This window comes from Salvia miltiorrhiza, chromosome 8 (genome assembly GCF_028751815.1).
Source record: "Salvia miltiorrhiza cultivar Shanhuang (shh) chromosome 8, IMPLAD_Smil_shh, whole genome shotgun sequence".
NCBI classification, from domain to species: domain Eukaryota; kingdom Viridiplantae; phylum Streptophyta; class Magnoliopsida; order Lamiales; family Lamiaceae; genus Salvia; species Salvia miltiorrhiza.
This window is the reverse complement of record NC_080394.1, coordinates 16,527,040-16,539,320: the sequence shown is the minus strand read 5'-3', so window position 1 is coordinate 16,539,320 and position 12,281 is coordinate 16,527,040. Positions and strand designations below refer to the sequence as shown.

General features: G+C 37.5%; 1 protein-coding gene across 2 annotated transcripts; it reads left to right on the top strand.

The window, feature by feature from the left end:
• Positions 1-8,505: 8,505 nt before the first annotated feature.
• Positions 8,506-10,659, top strand: LOC131001442 (EPIDERMAL PATTERNING FACTOR-like protein 1). 2 transcript variants are annotated; one of them, XM_057927841.1, is made up of 3 exons: positions 8,506-8,984; positions 9,055-9,245; positions 10,431-10,659. In XM_057927841.1, exons 1-3 carry the CDS (start codon positions 8,886-8,888, stop codon positions 10,447-10,449), a joined length of 309 nt encoding a protein of 102 aa, XP_057783824.1. In that variant the 5' UTR covers positions 8,506-8,885; the 3' UTR covers positions 10,450-10,659. The 2 variants fall into 2 exon arrangements, with proteins under 2 accessions (XP_057783824.1, XP_057783823.1); XM_057927840.1 differs by lacking the exon at positions 10,431-10,659 and having other exon boundaries at positions 8,513-8,984; positions 9,055-9,691.
• The last annotated feature ends 1,622 nt before the right edge of the window (positions 10,660-12,281 follow it).

The window sequence follows — 12,281 nt, the reverse complement described above, 5'->3', positions numbered from 1 at the left end:
CTTAATTCTGCGCGTATATCGATAAGCTTCAACGGCTCCTTGCATGGTTATTTTACTCGTAGTCGGGGTGCTCGCCAAGGTGACCCTTTATCACTGATTTTATTTAGCTTGGTAGAAGACGTCTTTAGCCGTCTTCTTGCGGATGCGGCGCACAGGGGGCTGATTATGAGTATGCGGTTCTCTAGAACCATGCATTTTCCCTCTCACTTACTCTATGATGATGACGTACTCCTTTTCTCCCGTACTTCTAGACGTAATTGCATCATGATTGACTCGATTCTTCAGCTGTATGCTTCAGTGTCGGGTCAAGCCTGTAATAAGCTGAAGTCAATGCTCTATTTTGGGAAGGGTGTTTTCCCGGCTCGATGTTTGCGTCTTCAGCGGGCTCTGGGGTTTGCCGTGAGTTCCATGCCTTTCATTTATCTTGGAGTGCCTATTTTTTTTCGGTCGTGCTTTGGCTGCCAAGCTTCGACCCATGTATGATAAAATTTTTGCTCACTTTCCTCAGTGGCAAGCCTCCTAACTCTCGATGACGGGACGTCTCTGTTTGGTGTCAGTGGTGATTAACAGTGCGGCGGTTCATAACATGCTGGTTTTACAAATGGCCGGCTAAATTCCTTCACGCTCTTGACAAAGCCTGTCAGTCATTTATTTGGACCGGTAATATTCTTCGAAAGTCGTCTTTCTCTGTGAGTTGGGGCAAAGTTCGTGCTTTGAAGGAGCATGGTGGTATCGGGATGAAATCTTCTTCGCACATCAACAGTAGCTTCATGTATCGCCTTGGCTGAAATATCATGAACCATAACTCCTTTGGTTATTATATTCTCCGCCAAAGATATCTCACTCTTACTATAGATTTTGTTTCCAAATGGGCTACATCTTCAGTTTGGACGGGGGTTCGTGGGACTATGAAGGATTTGGTCATTAACTCTTTTTGCACTATTGGAACAGGTGATAGCATTTACTTTTGGAGGGATAATTGGCTCGGTTATCGTCTTGTTGACAAACTTAACATCCCGGATTTCATGCTGCCTTACTTATCTCAACGAATTTGCGATTACTATAGGGACCACACTTGGCATCTCATGGCTAATTTTGTGCAGGCTTTCCCGAGCATTGCGTTAGATATTGTTGCTACTCCCATCGCCGGGAATGTGGACGATCCATCCTGGGTTCACTCAGGCTTCGGTGAGGTCTCCGCCGCTTCTACTTTTGCTTATATCAGACCTCAGTTCCCGAAGATCAACTGGGGGAGCTGGATTTGGGACTCCTTTATTCTTGCACGCAGGTCGCTTTTGGCTTGGCGCACTATTGTTGGCAAGCTGCCTACTTTCGATGTGCTCCGCCGACAGGGCATTTATGGCCGAGCTGTTGTCTGCTTTGCTCAGCTTCGGAGGAGTCCATGGATCACGTTCTTTTGACATGCACCTTCTCGCTTTTCATATGGATGAAGTTTTTTCAATGGTTTAATCTTGAATGTCCTACCATTTTCGATGTCGACAGCCTGCTCATCTTCGCTATCAATAGGCGCGCAAGCAAATAAGTTACCAACTTATGGAGACTTGACGTCCTGCTCCTCTTCGCTATCAATAGGTGTGCAAGCAAACAAGTTACCAACTTATGGAGAGTTGGCGTGGTTTCGCTCATTTGGAGCCTTTGGACTCACCGCAATGACATTACTCACAAGGATGCTACTCCGTCGCGTTACTTCATTCTCAAGCAGCTTAGGGTTTTTCTTCTGGAAGCCGTGAATAATTTTGATATGGGGCCGATGGATAACTCAGTGTCGGATCTTTTCATTCTCCACAAGCTTTCGATCGTTGGTTAGCCTAGAAAGCCGACTTCTTATACTTATGTGACTTGGCATCTTTCTCTGTCTAATTAGGTTAAGATAAATACTAACGGGCCGGTACGTGGGGGGATTATTCATGTTGGTGGTCTCATTCGGAATGCTTTTAATGATGTCCTGGGTTGTTACCACTTCTCGGGCGGTCGTGGGGCAGCATTCGAAGCTGAGCTTCTTGCAATCATTATCGACATTGAATCGGTGTATCGTGCGGCCGGCTGGAATAGAGTTTGGTTTGAGTCGAATTCCATCTTTGTTGTCTGCCTTCTTCAAACACACACTTTCTCTGTTCTGTGGAGGTTTAAAGCGCACTGGCTGCATGCGCTTCACTATCCGATTCCTTCGATTGGCGCATCTCTCACATTTATGGTGAAGGCAATAGATCAGTTGATTACCTTGCTTCCACGTGGAGGTTGAGGGTTTTTGGACTTACGCTATCACTGGGCTTCAAGCTTTCATCACTGATGACATTCACATTCCTTTTTTTACTCGCATGTCTTGAGTTTTTGTACTTCTTTTTTTCGCTTGGCATGGGCCGGGTTAGCTTAAGGGTGATGGTTAGGCCAGAATCTCTGAAGCTATCCTACCTCCGTTCTGCCTGCGTTTTGCTTATTTTTTAGCACTCTTTTTCCTCATTAAGCTTTTCCCTCTTGGGTTTTCTTAATGAGATTTTAACGAGGCTCCGCCCTTAGTCTGCTGCGTTGTGCTTTTAAGGGTGTTTTGTTTTTGCTTCTTCTTTGTTTAATGAAATTTTATTTCAGCAGCAAGAGTATATTATAAAATTACATCTTAACAATCAAATTACATCTTATCAATCATACAACACAAACATTCTCTCAAAGTACAATCCATGTTTGGCTTATAAAAACAGTTCACTTATGCACGACATAATAGTAAAATAGTTTTTCCTTTTTAATAGGAACGATAACGAAACTTGGAATTTAATTAAATCTACTATGCACAAGAATTCATCTTCCCTTGAGAGATGTTATGCATTTAGTTTCATATGGCTTTATGAATTCGAATAACGCCGTATATGTTTTATTACTCCTTCCGTTCCACTACAAATGTCTCATTACTTTTGGGTACGTAGATTAAGAAATGTGTAATTAATAGATAAAGTGAGTTGGTGAAAATTATTTAAATATTAAGTATAGAGAGAGAATATGTTGCCAAAAAAGGTATGAAACATTTGTAATGGGACATCCCATTATGAAAAATGAGACATTTGTAATGGGACGGATGAAGTATTAAATATTCATTTTTGTTTTATTAAACTTGAGGTACTCAATTGATCATATAGTTCCTATTTAATGATAATGTTCTACTCATGTCCCTATGTTTCACTTTACACGATATTGTGTATAAATAGAGAATATGCACTCATATAATTTTGAGAATTGAAATTCAATATTTGATCTTTTATCTTAAAAATATAAATTTTAATTATTTTTTGCGATTTTCAATTGTATTGTTCTTAATTTAGGCGAACCGGATCGAGTTGAGTTCAAGGGTTGAGCGCGGATTGAGGTGGTACTTTTAGCACTAATATATTATTATTTGTGCCAAAAATATCAAATCACTTTTTTTTCCTGTTGTTACTTTTGACACTAATATTCTCATTTGTTTTAAGTAATTTGATACTTATGACACAAATTATAACATTAGTGCCAAAAGTATCAAATTACTTAGTATTTTTTTTGCTTTGGTTTCTATTGGTATTTTTGACACAAATTATAACATTAGTGCCAAAAGTACCACTTGAACCTGCGCGCCTAATCTGATCCGGTGTGCCCAAATTAAGGACAATACAGTTCGAAATTGTAAACGATAGCCAAAATTTGTGTTTTTTAAGATGGATGCTTACATATTGAGTCACATTGCTCAATATAGCTATCTCAAAAGTTGGCTTTATAAATAAATACGATAAATTCTCCAAATCCACCGAAAAACTTTGTTATGTTTAAAGTTCAAATATTTAATCTATAATATTTTCTCCGTTTATAATATATGTAGTGTGAATGGGATGACACATGATATGTATAAAATAAAGAAATAATTCCACTAAAGTTAACTTGTTAGATATTTAATAAATAGTTTGTGAGATATATATTTTTTAAAATATTATATGGTAAAAATATATGTACTAAAAAAATCACATTTATTGTGGACATATAAAAATGATCAAAAGATCACATTTGTTGTGGATGGAGTATGTCTTAATTTATATTTGATCAATTCATCTTAATTATTTGATCAATTCATTTTAATTAATCACAAGAACGGTCAGTCTTGATGGTAAGAACTTTCTAACTTTTAATCCTTGATGATATTTAAAAGAATAAATTATCTTGAATATAAATGAATCTTGAAATTAGCTAATGTCTCTTCGCGATTGAAACCCTATAAGAAGAGTAGTTTGATGAGAGAAGAAAAAAGAGCAGAGAAACAGAAACTTGTAAATTATAAATGTGATTCTGGTAGCAAACAAACTGACCTTGAATCCACATTTAATGGCGTCAGTAAGAATAAAGTGTGACAGTCCCTCAATAAAATAAAATACTAGTATATAAAAATGAAAAAAGTGTGACAGGCCATTATTAGTAAAGAAACTTCCACCAATAATTATTTTACCAGAATATGCAAACTGGTGGGGGACGCTACAGGAAAGTAAAACAACAATTAATTTTACTTGAGTTTTGTAAAAAATGGACATTAGTTTTAAAAAAATATATTCCTTCGTCCACCACAATAAGGGTGTGTAGTTGGGCGATTCAAATTTTAAAAAAATATTAATAAATGTGTATAAAGTAAATAAAATATTTTATTGAATTAATTTGTTAAATAATTAATAAATTATTTGTTAGATAATTTTTTTTATAAATATTGTGTGTGAATGAGGTAAAGTACAAAAATATACATCTTAAAATAAAAAGATCATATTTGTTGTAGAGACAACAAATGTAAATGATTAATCACATTTATCATAAACAAAGAGAGTTAAACAAAGAGAGTATGTCGTATTTTTTATATGAGTTATGTACTAATTATTTCATAATAGCAAAATTTGCTCAAAATTCAACTACAAATATAAGTGACGACTATATTCTCCTCGTCTATAAAATAAATAATTAATAAAGCTTACAATATAAAAAATGGCAAAGGTGCAGATTCCCCCTATAGTACACACCCCTAGAGCTTTTAGCCTCCTGAAGTCGGTCAAAACGCGTTGACCTCCCCTGAATCCCGCAAGAAGGGTGCAATTAAGTCCACTCGTTGAACGGCCGATAAATGCCGTTTTCTTTATAAAAAAAAAATTATTTCTAGTGGGCCCCACTCCCTCTCTCTCTCTAGCTTCAACTTGGCCTTCGTCCGTTCTCCGAAGCTTCCACCGCGGCGTCGATACTCCTCTGGATACGGAATCGGCGACGCTTGCCACCTCAGTCGTCGCCTCCGACGACGGCGTGCAGATATTCAGATCGTCTTGAAATTCACCACCGCATCAGTGACAATTAGTTCAGATACGAAAATTCAAACTTAGAGAGAGAGCGAGAAAGTTTCATTTCATACAATAATCGGACGATCGCCCCTGCCGCGTTTTCTCAAAATCTCCGCATCTCTGCTGTGAACCACAGCCTCTGCGCCGCTCAGCGAGCTCTCGGGCGGCGGCGACCACGGCATGACGTGATTCTCGGCCATCTCACGCATTTCCAGCTTGGAGCCGGCGGCGGACCACGACGTTGGCGACTGGCAGGTGCGGCACAACAGATTCAACCAATCAAACACCTTATCTGCAACCTCAAACTCCTCGTTGCAGATCAACCAATCAAGCACCAAATTCTAGCACATAACATTAGCCCTAATTTTATCAATCTTCATCTGTTTCAGCAATCCCAACGCATCCATGCCTTTCCCCCTAGAACCAAAACCATAATTACATTGAATAAATCATCACTTTTTGGTTTAAAACCCAGATTTTTCAGATCATCCAAGAACCTCAAAATTTCACCACCACCGCCGCCGCCGTAATTCAGCTGCCGGCACATCGTTGTGAGAATCAAAGAACAAACCTTTTGATCCAAATCGAAGCCTTTCTCCACCTTCAGATGAACCAGTAGAGGCCACCGGCGAGAATGATAGCGGCAGTGGAAAAGAGCGCATCGCGAATCCATTGGAGAGAGAGAGAGAGGGAGTGGGGCCCACTAAATTTTTTTAAAAAAAAGAAGAAAAATTTAAAGAAAACGGCGTTTACCGGCCGTTTAACGAGTGAACTTAATTGCACCCTTCAACCGAGACTCTGGGGAGGTCAACGCGCTTTGACCGACTTTGGGGGGCTAAAAGCTCTAGGGGGTGTACTACAGGGGGAATCTGCACCTTTGCCCTATAAAAAAAATAGATGATACTAGTTAAATATAGTTTTCATGCAGTTTTTTCTCTTCCTATGAATTTGCATGTTGTTGTACAATAGTAAAGTCTACTCAGTACGTATTTTGCATAATAATTGCAATTTTTTTAAAAAGCAAACGGATGATTTATTATTATTATTATTATTATTATTATTATTATTAAAACCATCCTTATTCCAATATATGGCTTATCTCCCCTACAATAAATAGCATTCTAAAATTGGCTAGACAACAATTAGATGGTGGACAATTGTGGACTAGGTGGGAAGCTAGATGTACATTTCATCTTTCAGGTAATTAACGTAGTTCCAATTAACCTACCATAAATTTTAAAGTTTTTATTATTATGTCAAAGAACAGTTTTTACTCGTTCCAATCTCATTGTCAGCGACTCACTATTTATAAGCTCCAGATCAAGATTAGGAAATAAATTAGTTAGAACTTAGAAGGGATAGAGATTATATTTTATAAATATTATTTTTTTGGTTTTAAAGAATATTTATTTTGGAGAATTAATTTTGATATACAAAAATAAGATGATTAATCTGTTACTTACTAGGATGAATTAATTTTGATATCATTTGAGTTCATTTTACTTGATTTATATATCTCTTTGAAAATTGAAAGAATGTGATTGAAGATATCCTAGTAAGAAGGATAAAAACATTCAATTATATATTTGATCAATTATATGAAAAGTAAACACCCCTCATAAAATGGGCCACTTATAATAAAATAATTTAAAGTAAAAATGAGCCACTAAATGGATCGAAAATATATTTTTTTATTTATTTATATATATACACACATAGTGCCAATGAGGCCTTGCTCTAGTGGCAAAACTGAGGCACCCAAAGACTCTTGTGAGAGGTCTTGAGTTCAATCCCGCCTACGTGCGGTGATGTTTTTTCACTTTAGGTGGTGTTGTATTCTCGCCTGCGTGCGGTGTTGTATTATTGGGTTGTATTCTCACACACTGCATACATATAATTGGGTTGTGCACCACGGTTGTGGTGTTGTATTCTCGCCTTGGGTTGTGCACCACGGTTCTTGTCTACGAGCTTGATGCGTGTGCAAACGCTGTCGAGGGCCATGGGGCGAGCTGGACTATGAGGTAGGGCTCGCGCTGTGCAGAGCTTGGTGGCTCGGACGAAGGAGTTCACTTGCGAGCCGGAGATGTTGGCACGCAACTGTGAATGTTCTCAAATTGTCTTAGATGAGAAAGTCCTTATCTAACTTATTACGAGAGATAAATTGAGAAAGGAAGACACAAAATAAGAAAAGTTAAGAATCCAATGAAAATGGAAGTTAAATATTGAGTTAGAATCCGAAGATTTATAACTATAGGATGGTAAGTTAGAGGCCATTCCGACTGACAAGCTTTGATCATATGGGAATGAATGAAGCTTAACTGAAATGGTGATTGGCACACTAAGTTTAATGATGCCTTAACTTGTTGATGAAACTGCAAAACCTACCTACATTCCAAACAATGATTCCCATAGACCATGCTTGTGCAATTTCGGAATTAAAGGCTGGTCGCTACTTGTCTATTTCAAGCTAAAATATACCCTAAATTTTGCACATTTAATTTGCCTCTCTTCAAACACTATGCTACCCACCATCAAATATATATATGTATATTAGCCTGATTCACTCAATCAATCAACAGTCAAAACCCTCAAGTAAAATCATAACAAAAGTCATCTGCATCATTAAATGAAGCGTTTAGCTACTTCCCCTACCCCCACTCTAGCTATTTCTCTCTCCCCCCCCCCCCCCCCCTCGAAAATGTCTCATGACTATTAGAAAATTGAAATTTATACTATAATTTCTCATCTTTTTGTAATACTATCAAACTTCTTTATTTTATCTTTTATTTTTCATGCAAATTCTTTAGTTTTATGAGGATTGACTCCCTCCTATCCAAATAAACATTTTCAATATTAAAAATTCGTTTATATTAGTAATAAAGTGAGACATTTTTTTCTTTTTACAATTAATTATTACATGAAAATTAAAAATAAAAATCTGAGTAAAATGAAAAGTTTGATATCACTACCATAAAAGTTTGATTTGATATTCAAAACGCAACACTTACTGGAAAACGAAAATAATACCATCAATTCATCATATTCATATCTAAAATATTCGAGTATCAACACGAATGAATATAATTGTATCTTTTTCGTACCCTTTGACAAAACTTATAGAGTCTTGGCTTCCCACATTCCAAGAGAGCTCTAAAATTTTGCATCATTGAAATTATTCGATGCAAATTTTTAGCATTGATCCATGTTAGGGGCCGAAGACCTTTCACTTTCCACACAGCTACTCACAATAGCGTAAAAGAAAGAAGTTTGGCTCTCCACAATTTTACATATTTCTCATCAAAATATAACTCCGTTTCTTTCTTTGTTTTCTTTTCGCTGTCTAGTTGTTTTCAAACCCCCTCCCCCACCACCACTTCCGCCGGTAATCTGTTTTCTTCTCTCCTTCAAATTTACAGACCTACACTCTACAACCCTCTACTTTCTCTCTCAAACTCTCTCCTGCATTTGAAATTGAGAGCTGAGTTCTTTATTTGTTTTTTTTTTCTTTTTCAATTAAACAAATAAATAAAAGATGCAACCATGGGCATGACTTCTCTGTTAATCCTCGTAGCCCTTTTCTTTCTGGCATCATTTTCTCATTGCTTGATCCATAAACAGCCCAGCTCCGAGAGTCTCAGGGTACAACAACCTCTTTGTGCATGCTTGCTTGTACATTCACATATTCACACTGACGATTTTGTTGGTGCAGGGTTGGGTGGCGGCGGAGAAAACGAGGCTGGGCTCAACGCCGCCGAGCTGCCACAACAAATGCAACCAGTGCCACCCATGCATGGCGGTGCAGGTGCCCACGCTGCCCAGCCACAGCCGTCTCGGACCCAGCTCCGCCGCCGTCAAGCCGCTCGATTACTTGGGATCGTCGCCGTCTTCTGCCGGAAACAGGTACTCCAATTACAAGCCGCTTGGGTGGAAATGTAGATGCGGCGGCCATTTTTACAACCCTTAATTACGAATTCCATCTTCTTCTTCTTCTTCTTCTTCTTTTTTTTTTTCTAAAATATTTTCAAAATTTGTACACTCCAAAATGGAATTCTTGTCCTTTTCCCTTTTAATTACAATAATAATATAAGCTGTAGATCGATTAGTTTTTTCTTTTCTTTTGGGGTTGGGTGGTGGGGGTAGGGGGCCCTGGGAATTGGGATTGATCTTTTAGAGAGACAAGACATATATTTAATGTAAGATGTTTATCTCTGTAGCATTTATTTTATTTAGTGTGTAGGTGACGGAACCTATGCTGTTTTTGTACAGTAGCTTATTACGTACTCATCATTCTGATTTTGGGTTGTTTTGCTTTAATTTGGTGGTAATAAAACAAGATTTTTGCAGAAGATGATGAAAACATATCGTTTTAGAATTATATTTTGAATTTTTGCTGATTTATTCTTTTCTTTTTTCATGGATTCGTGCTATCATTATTCATTGTCCTTTACCTTATCATCTCGGGATTTTCCATGCCCTACCTTCTGTCCTATCTGATTGTCAATCTTAGAAATCGGTATCGAGTGAAAATTACCATAAGCCCCTCCAATCTCCCACTTTGCTGGGTCGGAACCAGCGGTTTTTTAGTCATTTTCCGACGAGAAATTTTGAATTAAACTTCGCCTTATTTTAGGTATGTCATATTTTACAATTTTCATGAATTTCAATGAATAATTTTTTGTAGATGCAATTATAGAAGTTGTACCACGATCGGATTTTTAGTCTTGAGTTTTCTTTTATTTTTTCCAAATGCGAGGGAAATCAGTATCTGAAGTGGCTGACAAGGGTTTTAGGTTAGAGCTATCTTTATAGAGAGACTCAGTGACATTGCATCGATAGAGATGATTCAAAATTGGGTTCCTTTTAGTTTGTGTTTGAGTTTGCGGCAACAATGAATTTTCCCAAGAGTACAAAAAATTTGTTTATTTCCTAATCATATTCATTAACTAGTAAATCACAAGTACATTACTAGCTACATTATTTATTGCTACATTAGTGATTTAAGTACGTTTAATTTGTGCAAAGCTTGGATGTGCAACATTTTTTTAATTGCAGAGTCAGTATTACTTTTTTTTTTTTTTCCTGAAGGGTGGAAATGAGAAATTGATAGTGAGGGAAGAGTTCTATTTCTGCACACACCAGCAGAGACTTTTGCTGCCATTTCAGTCGTTGCATTTTCTCTTTGCGAACAAAAGTGTTTTTTTTGAGTAATTGCGAACAGAAGTGTTGTTATTTCGTTTTCTGTTTCATCATTGGCTATCTGCTTTTATATTAACAATTATCATTATATATAAACGCTATGTACCATATCCTTTTATGACCGCTGGCTCAACCGGACATTTAATGGGGTCTAAGTTTTTTCATTAAAATTAATAATTAAAGTAAAAATAAAAAATAAATTAAAAATAAGTAATAATTATTAATAGAATTTTACTAGTATTAAATTACGTAACAAGTAAAAGTAAAATAAAATAAAATAAACATAATTATTTTAGAAATTACAACATGTATCTCCTATTTTTCATATTCCCTCTGTGTCGCGAAGCTTGAGCATTATTCTTTTGTGGATTGTCCCGTGAAGTTTAAACATTTTTCTTATATCATAAATTTTTTATTTTGTATTCACTTTTTCTACTATCATTCTTAAGGCATAAAATATTAATTTTCTTAAAATTTGTGTCGAAAAAAAATTACTCAAACTTCACGGGATGGAGGAAGTATTTCGAAACATTTGCATAATAGTTTTATTAATAATGTTAATATATACTTTTTAGGGCTAATAGCAGCTAAATCCTATAACTATTTTGGTTTTCGTGTTTTGCATCGTTTTCAGAAAATCTGCCTCAGTATATCACAACTAGTCCTCTTGTCGCGATTTGCATCATGCGAAGTTTTCCGAAAAATTGAAGCTGACTTGGCAGCCGGACTAATCTACGTGGCATAGAATTCCGATAGGCAACGCGGCGTCGTTTTTTCTCACGTTTATTTGATTTAATTACTATCAAAACATCGTCGTTTTTGGTCTTTTCAGAATTTACATCCCTAATCTTATAATTAGGGTTCTGTTGGATTGAACCTCACCATCGCCGGAGCTTTCTCAAAGGAAGAGGAGGACGTCGGCGTGCATCCGACGAACATCAGAAACAGCAAGCATCACCGGATTTGTAAGGAAGGAAACGACGGGTTTGATTTCATAAATGAGAGGAAGACTCCCTTCCCTTCTTCTCCAATTGATTATGAGAGAGAGGCGACTTGAGAGCGAGGGAGAAGAAGCCACAACGGTGGCGGCGACGACCCCTAAATTGGAAGAATTAAGGCTTGCCCCTCTGCCTTAAGCGTGGGTATTCGGAGAGGTCGTTGGGCAAGGATGTGACACCGACATTCATCGGAGAAGAAGCCACAACGGTGGCATCGGCGACCCTCTAAATTGGAAAAATTAGGGCTTGCCCCTCTACCTTGAGCCGTTGAGCGTGGGTATTCAGAGAGGTCGTTGGGCAAGGATGTGGTGTCGACGGTCGCCGGATTCGAGAGGTGGGCGGCAGCAGCGGAACTCGCAAGAAAGAGGGAAGTGGGTCGTGCGTATTTGAGAAACGGTGTGAGTTGAGACTCAACAGGGGATTTGAAATTGAGAAGAGAGATTGATGGGTGGCAGTACAGCCTCGCCGACCCTCAGCAGCGGCGTCGTTGCACTACACGTCATTAAAAAAAATTAACAGGTAATTGCCATGTAGATAATCAACCTTGTCAGCAAATGAAATGCCACATAGATTAAGTTATGTTGCCGGAAAACTTCGCCGAATGCAAATCGCGACTGGAGGATTAATTGTGATATATATACTGAGGCAGATTTTCTGAAAACGATGCAAAACGCGAAAACCAAAATAGTTATAGGATTTAGAGGCCATTAACCCTACTTTTTATAAAAGTTGTTAAGTAATC